General features: G+C 41.2%; 1 protein-coding gene across 2 annotated transcripts in view; it reads right to left on the reverse strand.

Annotated features, from left to right (window-relative positions):
- Positions 1-13,853, reverse strand: part of angpt1 (angiopoietin 1) — a 62,567-nt gene extending 48,714 nt beyond the window's left edge. Inside the window, exon 1 of one of the 2 annotated variants that reach the window (XM_017455003.3) lies at positions 12,837-13,853. In XM_017455003.3, coding sequence (XP_017310492.1) covers positions 12,837-13,220 — 384 coding nt within the window. In that variant the 5' untranslated portion in view covers positions 13,221-13,853. The remainder of the gene's footprint in view (positions 1-12,836) is intronic. The other variant, XM_017455004.3, reaches the window with a different exon arrangement.
- Positions 13,854-15,225: the final 1,372 nt, after the last annotated feature.

A 15,225-nucleotide genomic window follows, 5' to 3' on the forward strand; every position in this document is an offset into this window, starting at 1 on the left:
CTTGGAAACCCGCCTCCCCTGCTCACCGTCCTACCTCTTTCTAGACATTTTTCACTCAAAGGGACTTGGAAACGTTTCTGCACAGATGCAGCTCAGAAGAAATCAAGCCAGTGGCTTGATTGCATTGGAGACGGCGTTACATTCTAGCCAGTACAGGATCCCCAAGGAACATTAACGGAACTGGCTATCTGGAGTTCTACAACATCCCAGGCTGTAATATTTGAGATCTTGAGATTAATCGTGCACATTCTCTATATGCTACCTTAATATTTTATAACCCGCGAATTCTGTGTCACAGGGCAGCACACTACACTCTGAGGAAAGCATTATCTGCCCTCTTCAGCATACATGATTCATAATTGTCTAGTGTCACTATGATTGACAGGGGAGAGAGAGAGAGTATACCATTCCTCCTACCCAGAGGCCCTTGGCTCCCAGCAACGGATGAACCACAGATAGGCTCCTGGTAGCAAAAACATGTTTTATTTTAATTTATTCTAACATCTTCTCCTGTGATTGGACCAGAGGACACAGTGAACATTTGGTTTGAGTTGTAATTAATGTAATTTATCACGCCGATGCATAGCACATTCTGCCAAATAATTCAACTTTGAACTCAACTTTGAATACTGATGCACTGTACTGACATTACAAACAAAAACAACTCATCAGTTCCCTTGTTAACCATTTGCTTTTTCTTCTTCTCCCAAACAGCGTACGATCACATCAACCGTCTCTTACATCAGACTTTGGCTATGCTTGCATCATCCCAAACAGTGGGTGAGGATGAGGCATGCATTACTCTTTCCCTGAGTCTGGACAAGGCCTTCTGAAGTTGCAGACCATGCTGACAGGCGTGTTCATCAAACCGGAAAGCAGAATAGGACGCAGAAAGAAATCATTTAGAAACTGTTTATGTAGGGGTTTGTAATATAAACAGTCAAATCTATGTAAAACAGTAAAGGGTCAGCACCAGTGGGCCAAGATGAGTCTCAGCATGAACTGTCATGTATTACTCGGGCTTTGTGGTATTGCAGGCCAAACCTTTTGGAATAATTTTCCCTACAGATGTCCAGCAAAATTGCTGAACTCATAATCCACCAAATAAATTTTGTCCAGATAGCACACTAGGCTCTAACGGTTCTTTTGGTTATCCCATTGTTTTTTCTGGAGACCAGTTCTTTTTTAATACTGGACTACATCAACAGATGTTTATGTTCGGTTATTAACGATGCAGCTGCAGCCAAGCACTACAAAGAGCAGTGGCAGATTCCAGTAGCTCTTCGTCACAATTTATGACGTATATGTTCTCGAGGTGGTAGCAGAGTCAGAGGCAAAGTGCTGGCAAAACAGATTGCGCAAAGCTTCATAGCACCAGATCTTTCCAGTAGATTTTTCCTATTGAAATATATAATGTGACTGTCACTTATAAATCTACACTCATTGAGTATATTGAGATTTGGAACAGTCCTGAAAGACTGCAAATGGTACCAGCTGTGAATCTTCTTGGATTGCTTACATTACCAAATTCCACTTTGTAAAAATAAATTAAATAAAAATACACCACATAAAAACCTGTGCTGGGAAACAAAATCCACAATCCAGTCTGTGTTTAGATGTTCTAGTGAAAGGAAAATATTGTGAAATTTTCTAGTTTTTGGTTTTGCCAAATTAAAACAAATCCTTTACGGTGAGTAAGCGTTTGTTGTGAATATTTTTTACTTTTCCTGTACTAGTAAAAAACTACTACATCATGTTTAAGCGAATTTCGAATTATTTCATTATATTATAGAATATAACTATGAACTGACTGTAGAAGTGTGAGCTTATGTGAACTTATTTAAGTGATTTTCCAGGAACTTTTGAGTTCTCAGTACGGACTCTTTGACTCTGGTGTCACCATTGCCGTGTACTTCTATGCGCTCGACTGGTGTTTATTTTTGCTTATGCACTCTGAAAGTGCGGTAGAGTGTCTATACACACAGTGACAAATAGAAGAGAGATCAAATGAGCTAAAGCAGCCCAGCAGCAACAAGCTCCATGACTGCAGTATCCACTTATGTCAACAGGGGAAAAAGACGAATTTCAGAATGGCCTTTTGGTATTATTCTGCCATAACAAATACATAGTACTGTGTATCTACAATTTTAATTTGATTAAAAACCACATGCATTTGATGGACAATTTAATGTATTGGGAGGCAAAAAAGGAAACAGAGGGCAAATGAGGGGATGAAAGTGAGACAGGAAAAGACAAAGCCCAAGAAGAAGTAAAGAATGAAGGGTTGAGCAATAAATGTTAGAGACCAAAGTGCAAACACAATAACAGCTCGCAAATCCTCCAAAAGAACTGCCAAAGAGAAACACATCTTTATAGAACACCATGCCCTCGCTTGTGACATATCTGACTAAATACATCTAAATATGTCTGCGCCGGTTTGACAGGAAGTTGCCCTTGCAGACATTGTGCAGAGATCCATTCACAAATACACTCCTCTTACTGTCTGGGTGTGTGTGAAACGCCTTACCTCCAAAATCCTGATAATACACATGTTCCCTGTGTATAATCAGCACGAACGCACTCCAGAAATGAAAGGCTGTACTATGAAGGCTGACACCTGCGTTCCTTTTAATGCATCAAGTTCATTATGATTAACTCTTGAATTATATAAAGCAAGGTTTTAATGAATGGTAGCTTTTCATTTCAACTCATCTGTTCTTCTCGAAGGATCATTTAGAAACAACTTCAGAACAGACGATTTATACTTTATTGTAACTGAGGTCACCACTTACCTCTGCTGCTAGGAGTAGAACCCAGACCATTATTATAAAGGGCCTCCTTCACAGTGGCAATTCTGCCCAAATTACCAACAGTTGCGGCCTGTTTGAAGTCGCAGTTATTCTCCCCTGCTGATAGCATAATGTGGATTGACCTTTGTCACCAGCCATTACCCAGAAGCATGCTCTTTGTGCTGAATAGGAGGAGGTGTGAGAGCCACTTTTCCATCAGCAATTATCTCCAGTTGGTGCTGGTCGCTGTACCCCTAGTACCATGTGGAATGTGAGAAGGTTGGAGAAGTGCCCAGCCAAGGCAAATACAATGTTGGTGAGGATTCAGAGGACGGGTTTAAGGATCATTTTCAGTTAGGCACTTCAAGCTGCTAAGCTACAGCTCTAGCACAGTTTAAATAAAACAAAAATAAATAATAAAAAAAAAAACAAGGTAACATTCTGACTCATCCTTCATCAATAAAGATGTGTGACATACAACTGTTTATAAATGTCATAGAATAAAGCCCAACAGCAGACGAGTGAGAACTTGACCAGGGTCATGCAGAGCTCTTGCATTGATCATTAGATGTCAGTAATAATATCACTGTTGCTGCTATGGACACATAGCATTATATGCATAGCAATAGTATGGGGCGACATATTTGTTTAAATTCTATTTCTAGGTTTTGCAAAGCACCTCCATGTCATGGCATATGGAGAACCAGTTGGAGTATATTTGCTAGGCATTATTAAGTAGCTTGAACAGATGCCTGGAATGTGATAGCAAGTGAATAAAACGAGCAAAATCCATTACAGTGCAGCACAAAAACCGTTATATAACTCTAATCCCTACACCACACACACTTGCCTCACATTTGTAAACTTCATCAAGCGAAAACGAAGATGCTTTCCAGACATGTCTTAATGTGTGAGGAGAGAACACCACAGCCCTTAGCTGTGAAATGTTAGCCAAAGAACTTGTTGTTGAAGGTGCAAACACGATACGCTTCACCGACAGAGATGTTATCAGGAAAGGATAAAGACTACGGCTACGTAAAAAGTCGTTACCTCCCAGGGATTCAAATACTCTTACTTTCCACACTCTGTATTAATGCAGGCAGTTTTGAGTTATGTTAGTTGTTACTTTTTAAGCCTAGTTAATTCGGCATCCGAGAAATATATTACAATGAATCTTCTCCTCCAATCTGTAATGTGAATTTTTCAACACAGAAGTGACCTTGTCCTTCTGTACAACTTATCATACTGCTTTTTATGCACCATTTTTGCTCCCCAAAGTTCTGTTTCAAAATATAGCCTATTAATAATGATAATAATGCAGTATTCGTGTCTGTAAATTTGTGAGCTTTTTGTCCCATTGTGGACTGAGTAAGATAAAGCAAACTACTCCCAAAGCTCTGAAACGGCACATACACATATAGAGTAGAGACTCATTTACACTTACATGTTCATTTCCACTGGCAGGGTTACATTTCTGCTCATTATTTATCTGCCTGTCTTTCTTTAGAGACTTTGCTGTCTGGCCGGAAAGGCTTTGGTCACTCCCTTTCATCTGAAATGTGAGGTTTTGATTTGTGGTTGTGGAAATGTTGAAGGAGCTGAATCATAGATGTGGTAAAACAATGTCCTTCTGAAACCTCTGACCCATATTCGAGTGTAGGCAGATGAAGATAGACTCTCCGAGAACATCTGCATGAGCCTATCCGCCCTGGGACACAGCGTCAGAGCAGCATACTAGAGCTGACTGCTTTCCCATAGAGTCCTTTTATATGTGTGACATAAATATATGTGACAGATGGTGCCACTTCTGATCAAGGAGAGCAAAGACGTGAAAAAGACGAATGCACAAATGCCTTAGAAGGTATAGAGAAGGTATAAATGCCTTAGAAGGTTTTCGGCTGGATGTAGCTGGAATGGAATGGTCTAAGAAATTCACCTGGGAGCTTGAACATTTAAGATAGGCTTGATGCATACCATCAAGCCTATCTTAAATAAAGGTCAAATCTGATCCTATCATCCAATCATCATTTTGACACCTCCTGGAGCATCTGAATGAACTTTTTCGCAGTACATGAGAACATTGCTGAAGAACTGCAACGTTGTTGAACAGTAGCCCAATCACTATTTGAAGTAGCTGCCCAGACTGAGATTAGATAAGAGATACCTGCTATTATATGATTCATGAAAACATTGAAGACTACATGACTCTAGTAATAGTTTAATGATCAACATTAAAATAAAATATGTGTGAGATAAATAGGGATGTAAATCTTACATAATGTTCATTTCCAGCCCAAATAGGCTAAAGGATATGCATTCTGTCATATCACAGCAAATCAGCAACTCCATTTCCCAGGATGCACCACCAACTACAAACATGGCCGAAGAAGACTACACTTCCCACACACAAACACACACATCTTCTCCACAATTCTAATCACACATACCTATTGCCAATCTCATACTCACTCCACGCTATATAAGAGGCTGTTTAAACACTTAGTCTTTGCGTAGTATTGAGTTTATCTCTTTACCAAGCGGTTGTTCTTTGTTTCTCGTTTTGATTCATGTTATTGACCTTGTTTCTCGTTTCTTGTTTTTGGGTTCCAGCCTCGCCCAGTTTGTGCCCGTTTGTATATCGCCTGACCTTTTGCCTGTTATTAGACCATGCTTTGGATTACCATTTTGGATTTGTCTGCCTCTCTCTCTCAATAAACATGTTACTGCACTTGCATCCGCCCTCAACCTTCATTACGTCCAATACGTGACAGAATACTTCGCCTCACCATGGATACAGCAGGAAGATGGAGGAGATGTCATGCTAAGCAAACCATCCCTGCAATGGACTTTCGTAAATCTCCCAGATCGGTTTGATGGTTTCTTTGGTACCCTGAATATTTTATGGTGGACTGACAGATTTGATTCTCGAGCCTAATGGACCCCAAGCCCAGCAAGAATCAATGGATAAGGTTTGTTGTGTCCGTTTTTTTTGGCTCATCCTGCCAGTGGGTGCAGCATCTAGCAGCCATGGGATCCAGGGGACTGGAGAACGTAACTCGGTTTGTGGGACTACTCATGATTATGTTCGGCAGTCCAGAATCCAGGACAGTCCTGGAGGATCTTTTAGGGGGGCCTTGCCTCAGAAATGAACCTGACGTGCCGTTCACCACCTATTATGAACAAGCAAACAGGGGGACCTCCTTCTCAAAGCTCCCACCTAAGACCCACTATGTGGTCTACTCTGCCAAGCTCCAGGGGGAGGTCAAAGTGGCGACCTCAGCTGCAGAGCTCCAAACTGAGATTCACGAGGAGGTCTCATCTACCGAGCCCCAACCGGAGGTCAACGTGGCGGTCTCACCTACAGAGCTCCAGCTAGAGGTCAACATGGTGACCTCATCTCCAGAGCTCCAAACTGAGACCCATGGGGTGGTCTCACCTGCCGAGCTCCAGCCGGAGGTCAACGTGGCGACCTCATCTACAGAGCTCCAACCTGAGATCCACAAGGTAGTCTCATCTGCAGAACTTCAGCATGAGACCCACGAGGCGGTCTCATCCCCAGAGCTCCAGCATGACTCCCACGAGGTGGTCTCATCCCCAGAGCTCCAGCATGAGACCCACGAGGCGGTCTCATCCCCAGAGCTCCAGCAAAAAGTCAAGTTCCTGCTAAATGTCAACGAGGTGACCTCACAAGACACGTTCCTGTCTGAGGTCAATGAGGTGACCTCGCAAGACATGTTCCTGTCTGAGGTCGAAAAGACGACCTCTCAAGCCAAGTTCCTGTCAGAGGTCGAAGAGACGACCTCTCAAGCCAAGTTCATGTACGAGGTCGAAGAAGTGACCTCACAAGCCAAGTTCCTGTCAGAGGTCGAATAGATGACCTCTCAAGCCAAGTTCCTCTCAGAGGTCGAAGAGGCGACCTCTCAAGCCAAGTTCCTGTCAGAGGTTGAAAAGGTGACCTCTCAAGCCAAGTTCCCATCTGAGGTCGAAGAGGCGACCTCTCAAGCCAAGTTCCTGTCAGAGGTCGAAGAGACGACCTCTCAAGCCAAGTTCCAGTCCAAGGTCAAAGAGATGACCTCTCAAGCCAAGTTCCTCTCAGAGATCGAAGAGATGACCTCTCAAGCCAAGTTCATGTACGAGGTCGAAGAAGCGACCTCTCAAGCCAAGTTCCTGTCAGAGGTCGAAGAAGCGGCCTCTCAAGCCAAGTTCCTGTCAGAGGTTGAAGAGGTGACCTCTCAAGCCAAGTTCCTGTCCGAGGTCAAAGAGGCGACCTCTCAAGCCAAGTCTCAAGCCAAGTTCCTCTCAAAGGTCGAAGAGGCGACCTCTCAAGCCAAGTTCCGGTCAGAATTCGAAGAGATGACCACTCAAGCCAAGCTCCTGTCCGAGGTCGAAGAGGCGACCTCCCACGCCAAGTTCCAACTAAAAGTCAAAATGGTGACCTTCCACGCCACATTCCAGCCCGAAACCGATGTCATGACCAACCAGGTTCTGCTCATGCCTGACACCAATGTCACAACCAACCAGGTTCTGCTCACACCAGCGTCTGTTAACACGACCAACCAAGTTCTCCTCATGCCTGAAACCGACATCACGACCAACAAAGTTAAGCTCACGCCTGAAACGGACGTCACGACCAACCAACTTATGCTCACGCCAAAGTCTGCTGACACGGACAACCAAATTATGCTCATGCCTGAGTCTGCTGACACGGACAACCAAGTTCTGATCAAGCCTGAGTTTGCTGATACGGACAAACAATTTATGCTCACGCCCAAGTCTGCTGACACGGACATCCAAGATATGATCACGCCCGAGTGTGCTGACACAGACAACCAAGTTCAACCTGCAGAGTCGAAGGAGGACGATGCTAAGCTGAGGACGTCGCTCTGCCTTCCTGCTCAGCTGAGGATACCGCTCAGTCTCCCGGTTCACATGAAGACATGCCCAGAGGGTCAGGACTGCCGGGGGAGGGAGTGTATTTTGGTGTTCTGTCATATCACAGCAAACCAGCAACTCCATTTCCCAAGATGCACCACCAACTACACACATGGCCAAATAGGACGACACTTCCCCCACACACGTTCACCTTCTCCAGAATTCTAATCACACACACCTGTTGCCAATCTCATACTCACTCACTCCACACTATATAAGAGGCTGTTAAAAACACTTGTTTGTTTCTCGTTTCTAGTTTCTCATTTTGATTCATGTTATTGACCTTGTTTCTCATTTCTTGTTTTTGGATTCCAGCCTCACCCAGTTTATGCCCGTTTGTATATCGCCTGACCTTTTGCCTGTTATTAGACCATGCTTTGGATTACCGTTTTTGGATTTGTCTGCCTCTCTCTCTCCCTCTCTCTCAATAAACATCTTTTACTGCACTTGCATCCGCCCTCAACCTTCATTACATCCGTTACATGACACATTCGAGTTAAGAAATCTTGTTCAAGTCCAAGTCTTGAGTGTTTGATTGTCTAAAACAATATCCTTTGTTTCCAATCAGTTCAGAATAAAGCACTGAACTGTTTAGGATGGTGTCATCCATCCGTGTCACTGAAAATGACAACATTTATAGTAGTAATACTCTTATTTATGAGAAAGGTAGACTGTCACTTTATCCCTTTGTTTTTAATACATGTCTTAACACAGAGAAGAAAACATTTTAAATTAATATACTCTGAGGAAGCAGGGAAGCCAAACACTTTTCAACAGAATTTCTCATCCATGATATAAGAGATAAGTGAAAGGTAACTTACTGCCATTAAATTCTGAAGAGTGCACACTATTGAGTAATTCGTTTAGGTGAACAAGGATATTTAATTGGAAGAATGCCTGTGCATCATGCAAGAGAAACTGGAACATGTCTGAGGCTAGGTGCAAAATGAAAGAGATATTCACAGAGTGCAGCAGTAGGTCCTTGCTTGACCCTACTTCAGCAGTGTAAAAAATCACCAAAACAATGTTAATGATATGCAATTTGTAATACAAATTATATAACAATAATATATTTTTTTAAAATCTGTTTTTGTAAAAAGACTGATCTGTCTACCAGCTCACAAAATACTAAATGCTCCCATTATTTCCTGAAAAATCATGAACACACACAACCGTGACTTGGATTTTCACATGCATATAGAAGTGGCTTGACAAAGCTATACATGTATTTTCTTAGATATTCCCCTGACACGCTAAATCGAGGGTTCTGTTTTACTTTCACCTTCTGTGGGGATTGAATGTGAAGCACAGACACATTTCACTGCTTCTGTGATGAATGTGCCACTATTCCTGTCCCTTTAAAAAACAGGAAGGAAGAGCACTTCAGTCTCATGAACGTCTGACGGCTTTGCCTTGCTCAGTTTGTTGGTTTTGGCCCGCACTATCAGCAAAAACAAACTTTGATACAAAGGAAGTCACCCCTAAAATAGCTTGGTCCAGCTTTGGCTTTTTAGCCATGCTGTGTGGCCTTCAGATAATCAAGAAAAGAGTGAAAAGTACTTGGTGAAGGAGAACCAGAAGACGGCATTTGTCTAGCTTTAGGCTTAACCTTTTGTCTTTGCACTAGCAGCCACTGACTGTGTCTAGGGAGAAGCAGAACAATGTGAATTGTACATGTTCAGGGTTCAAATTTATTATTTTAAATCAAGAGCTCAAAGTGCCATACTTTTTCTTTAGAAGCAGGCATTTCTAAAATGTTTTCTCTGAAGACAGATTGGAAAAGATCTATCATTTAAACTCCCCCAAGGACTTCCACATGTCCTCGTGGCCTTTACTCTGGCCGAACTGGAACTACAGCCAAGCTTCAGTGTCTCACTGAATACTTTTAGCTTAGATAAACTTCAACTGGACTTGTTTGCTTGAAAGGCCAAACGTACTCCAGTCTTATAATGCATGTTCTAGCTCCTATTTTTAAGAACAATCCAATTGGATCACAAAGCCAACAGTGTACCTTTGGATCTGACAGACAGAGAGAGACTATTAAAGTCTGGGAGGTTAGAGGGAATAGTGCACCATGTCTATAAGAGGCTAGTTTCTTGTACTAAATCGCAGATGATCATCTAATCCACGACAGCTCTCCTTATGTCTCAGGCCATTTCTTAAGCTACAGTAATCCTTGAACAAACAGAAACCACATTTGTCTGGGCCACGTTATCAGGATGTTCTTTTACCCCCAGCACGACAGAATACCTCAGATTAAATGATGTGTGTTCTCAGTTCTGTTGGTCAGCCTCATCTATACCTCCTTTCCACATCTAGACACAGACAGGCCACTATCTGCTACCTTTCATCAGGCTAGAGATGGAGAGGTATTAGAAGCACCTCGGCCATCCACCAACAGTCAGGGCGTACATGATTAAGATAGATAGACTGGCCTGGGACACTTAATCTTGTGTGATTAAGTATGTTGACTGGAATATGTTAACTGCATCCTCATGTTCCACTTGTATAATTAGGTTGAATTAGCAGGAGTGGGGTTCAGCTTACTCTAATGCAATATGTAGTTTTGCAACTCGTGCAATTGCTCTCATTAGACAATTTTCTGAGAAATGGAGTTTATGCTTGCAGAAACAAGCATGCAAATGAATAGGTAACATAATATCCCTTGCACTGCCTAGCATAACATTTAACAGTGACAAACAGTTTCACTGGAAAGAAGCTTTCCAAGCTTTCCATCAGATTAGGTATAAGTAGTAGAGTAATACAATCTTCAGTTGCAGATAAAGAGAGTAATGTGGTTGGGTGTCTATGTGCAGTATGTTTGTATGTGTTTTAAGCCAGAGATGGGTAGAATGAAAAATGGTAAAGATCTTTGTGTCTCACACTATCAGTAAGGAGGTATTATAGCATTACCACTGCTGGCTGAAGCTCTCACACTCCTACATCTGAAGTAAAGTCTCTTAATAGTGTAGAATCCAATCCGTAGTCACTTGGTCTGATAAGGACTAATGGAAGCCTCAAATCTACCTAAAAATGTGCTTTAAATTCTGCTTCTACATTTCAGAGATAAGGTCAAATAAAATAAAGAATGACATTTGTTTCCTTTAAAATAACAAAAAAAAAACAAACACACACACACGAAAAAAACAAATATTACATAAAATGCAAGATTATGTTAAGAACACCATGGAATAATGTAATTCCAAAGCATTAATAGCAAAAAGATAAATTAACTGAATGTACATGTAATTAAAATGAAAATGGAGCTTTTAACAAGACTGAAGGATTTAAAGGATTTCAGATGGATTTTGTCATTAGTCATCATGTCATGCACACTGCACTCAAGTTCTGCTTCTGCTCAGTTTTAAACAAGAAGATCAAAACAAGAACATCAGAATGCCTACATTGTACAGTCATTGATTGCTTCATCCTGAAAATCTACTGCAGCTCCTACATTTCAATGTTTACACATTCTTCTTAATATATACACAACATATAGATACATTACCGCTGAACTGCTAAATGGGTAGTTTAATATTAAAAGCATGGCTTAAGAGAAGGATAGTGATAGCTGATAAGGTTAAGGGCGATCAATCATAGTGTCTACAAACACCACACTATATCATATGCTATGTCTGTTTGATAGCAACAGTGGGCTTATAACTCAGACTGATATGCTGGGTCAAATAGTGATCATTTTATAATCAGGATACTGATACTAGTAAACCCGAAATGGTCTTCAGAAGGTTTGTATAGATTTCGGAGATAACTTGTCTGTCAAAAACTATAATCCCTGAGGGGAAAAAATTAATTAATAAACAAATATACTACTACTACTACTATACCTACTACTACACCTACTACTACTACTATTACTACTGCACCTACTACACATACTACTACTACTACTACTACTACTACTACTAATAATAATAATAATAATAATAATAATAAGTGTTATTATTATTATTATTATTATTATTATTATTATTATTATTATTGTTATTATTATTGTTATTATTATTATTATTATTTGTCTTTTTATTATTCATATTTTAGTTATTAGTTGTTAGTTGTTGGTACTTTATGCATACATTTTTGCTGCCGTTCTTTTTTTATTTATTATTTTTATTTAACAAAATATTTGTTATGGTTGTTTACGCAATTCAGAGTTTTTAAAAGCATTGTTTAATTCAACTAAAGAAATAATCATCCCGCTATTTGCGATTTGACATAAAAACAAACAAACAAAAAAACTAGAAATAACTAGAACTGTACTTGTACTTAGAACCATTCACAAATAAGTTTAAAAGTGTTCATCTTAATATGTCATAATTCGTAGCAATAAGCAATGCGGAAAAATGGTCAATTAGATACGTGTAGTTTCATTGTGACTTTCATGAAGCTGTCACTCAGTTTAAGATGAAAAAGCATTTTTCTAATGCTGGTCTCTGAGCCCTCCTGAAGTTCTCCTTCACCTCCTGTCATTAGAGAGACAGTATACAAATAGTTTCCTGGGTGAGTGACTAACTGGCAGACTTGCAACGTGTGGAGTCCACCTAGACATCTGTGAAATCAGGCACTAGTCAAGCGAATCACCACTGCAGTCCAGTCTGAGCCACATGGAGCGGATGCAAGCTCAGTAGTATGCGTATAAATCAAGAATCTGACAGTTTGAATCACAACACTACTGCTATTTAAAAATAATTGATTACAATGCTTGTCATAGAATGGTACATGATTTGTTCTCGTAACAGTGAGATTTCCACTAACACTGCTAAGTTCAAAGCATAGGGACAGTCACGTGTAAGACTCAAATGGACACAATGCAAAGATGCACTGTTACATTACTTCTGAAACAATTTGGCATGCAGTTGTGCAACCGCTCACATTAATCCTTTTTTTTTCTGAGAAGTTGAGTTTGCAGAATCGTGTATTTTATACTTACCCAAAATAGCTTTTGGGAACTACGCATCTCTGTCTAGGCATTTATTTGGTTCAGTGTACACAGAAAAATAATCTATACTGAACTGTTAATTTACTAAGAACAAGGCCAAATAAACTGTCAACTCAGTGTGCAGTTTAATCAGAGATCATATGTTGAGACAGCTTTACCTTCTGTAACCACTGTGTGTAGTTCTCCATGACGTGCTCCAACTGCTGAATCTTCTGGTTCGAGTAGTCAGGTTCAGGTGGAGGAGCATCTCTCTGAAGTGAGTTAGCATTGTACTGAGTGCCTGCTTTCGTCTCACGGCAGGACGCACCTGCATTTCCGTCGCCTTCTGGGAGGATGAAGGTATAGGTACATTGGCCATGCTGGAGCCGGTGGTATCTGCGGCTAGAGGAACCTCCAGTGCTGCTGCCCGTGGTGCTGGTCCTCCCAGAGGTGCTCCGTGATCCTTCATCTCCTGCTCTCTTTTGCTCACTCCCAATACAACTGGCCACCACCAGCAGAGCTGCTAAACACAGGGAGCGATAGGCAAGTGTCCACCAGAGCATGTCAGCACCAAGGAGTAGATCAGGGATACAGAGCTGTCAAGCAGATTTTAAAGGATTCCTGTGGATATATCTTGTCGCTTTAACTAGTCCTGAATCAGAAGGCTGTTAGAGTGTCCAGTGGTTCAAGATATGCAGTGTCCATATGGGACCTCCTTGGGAAAGAACCTGTTGAGAACATTGCTGGTCTGGTTGTATCCTTACACTTGTAAAGTGTAGAACTCTTGTCCAGTGTGTCCTCTTGAAGAAAAACGCAGTGTCTTGAAAGGTTTTGTGCACGTGGTATGCATTGACAGCTATTACATAGACACTGTGTGGTTGAGGTTCTGAAGCCAGGCGTCCATAAAAGAGATGCAGCACGCATGCAGAGTATGAACTGTGCCGTCAGACCTCCCCTGGTGTGCTCACTCTCTCTCTCTCTCTCATGTTCTGCTAACTCAGTTCTGTCTGTGACCAAGCGACTGTGCAGGATTCTTTGCTTTAGGCTTCTAGCATGCTCTGTGCCTGCCCCTCAGAGTGACTGGAAAGGAATGTGTGTGCGTGCGTGCGTGTGTTTGTGTGTGTGTGTGTGTGTGTGTGTGAGATACAGAAAGAGAGAGAGAGAGAGAGAGAGAGAGAGAGAGAGAGAGAGAGAGAGAGAGAGTGAAAGGGAGAGAGAGGCAAAGAAGGACCCCAGCACAGAGGATGTTCTCAAAGTATAAGGATCATTTTACAAGCTCTCTGACCCTGGGCTTTTGTGGTAGCCCTGCCTCCAATTCATGGTCTGCTGTGGCTTCCCGTGCACTCCACCACACACACACTTGCTATGTTTATGTTTACAAGATAATTTGTCAGGTTTGCACTGTATGTTTTTAGTTTCCCTGTAATTCTATATGCAGAGCCACTTCCAGTCATACAATTATTTAACTTGATTTTCAGCTTTAGATATTTAGAAGACAAACGATGAAACACTGCATGAAATATAACATTTGTGAATTCTTCTCCTATCAAGAACACTAAACAGAAAAAAAACCTTTTTTTTTTCTTGCTCTGTCTACAATAGTGAAATATAGCTCTGAGCTGATGGAGAGTCTGTGTTGCAAGATAAGACCGCCAAGATCTGGCCTTTTCTGAGATCACTGCTGTAGTTTCTTCTGGAAAAGGTAAGGTCAGGAATTGTTTGGGGGAATTTTGGCTGTAGATCAGCGCTATGAATTGAAAACAGTAACAGTCAGGATACCTTGCTGAAAGATGAGAGGTCAGAAGTCAAGTTTTAATTAAGGCTTGTGAAGGTCTCCATTCACACGCCTCCTCCCCCTCCTAAAAAAAAATCCATTCTACAGATAAAAGATGAATGCTTCTCAGTGATATGCCACTTTTAAAGAAAGACTCCATGCATTAATACACACCGCCTCTTCACACTTTCCAGCTCATGTGGAGGCAGCCCAAGATAACAGGCCCAGAATATCCCCGGTCCAGCCTTGGCTAAAAGCATGTGTAAACATTTCTCTCAAATCCTAGATCTAAGTCCTTGTTCCTCTGGCCAATCTATGGCCATTTGTCCTGCCACAGTAATAAATTACTAATTTGTGATCGGTTACATAAACTAAGCAAATCCCATGTAATATGACAATATATCATTAATGGTGTAATATATGGGAGGATATCAGGATTGCTTGCCATGTACTTACTGTAGGATGACATTAAAACACTATACATTCAACATACAGTATGGTTTTGTCATAGCTCATATATCAGTTTGAACTTAAGGCTTATTTTCCACCCAATTCATGTTGTTTTGGCTACTTAAACAGTGGTAGGTGGTAAGGGAAATGCCTAAGCTGTCCATATTTACATGAATTGAGTTAAATCATGCAGGACCCAAATTCCTCACGAGAATATAAACACAAGCGGAAAAAGCCTTTATCCTGTAAAATTAACTACTGGGGTGCCAGAAGAGTATGTGATGAAAGACATGGTATTAAAGAGCACCTATTATGGTTTTGAAACGTGCCTAATTTAGTTTTAA

This window comes from Ictalurus punctatus, chromosome 24, assembly GCF_001660625.3.
Source record: "Ictalurus punctatus breed USDA103 chromosome 24, Coco_2.0, whole genome shotgun sequence".
Lineage (NCBI taxonomy): Eukaryota > Metazoa > Chordata > Actinopteri > Siluriformes > Ictaluridae > Ictalurus > Ictalurus punctatus.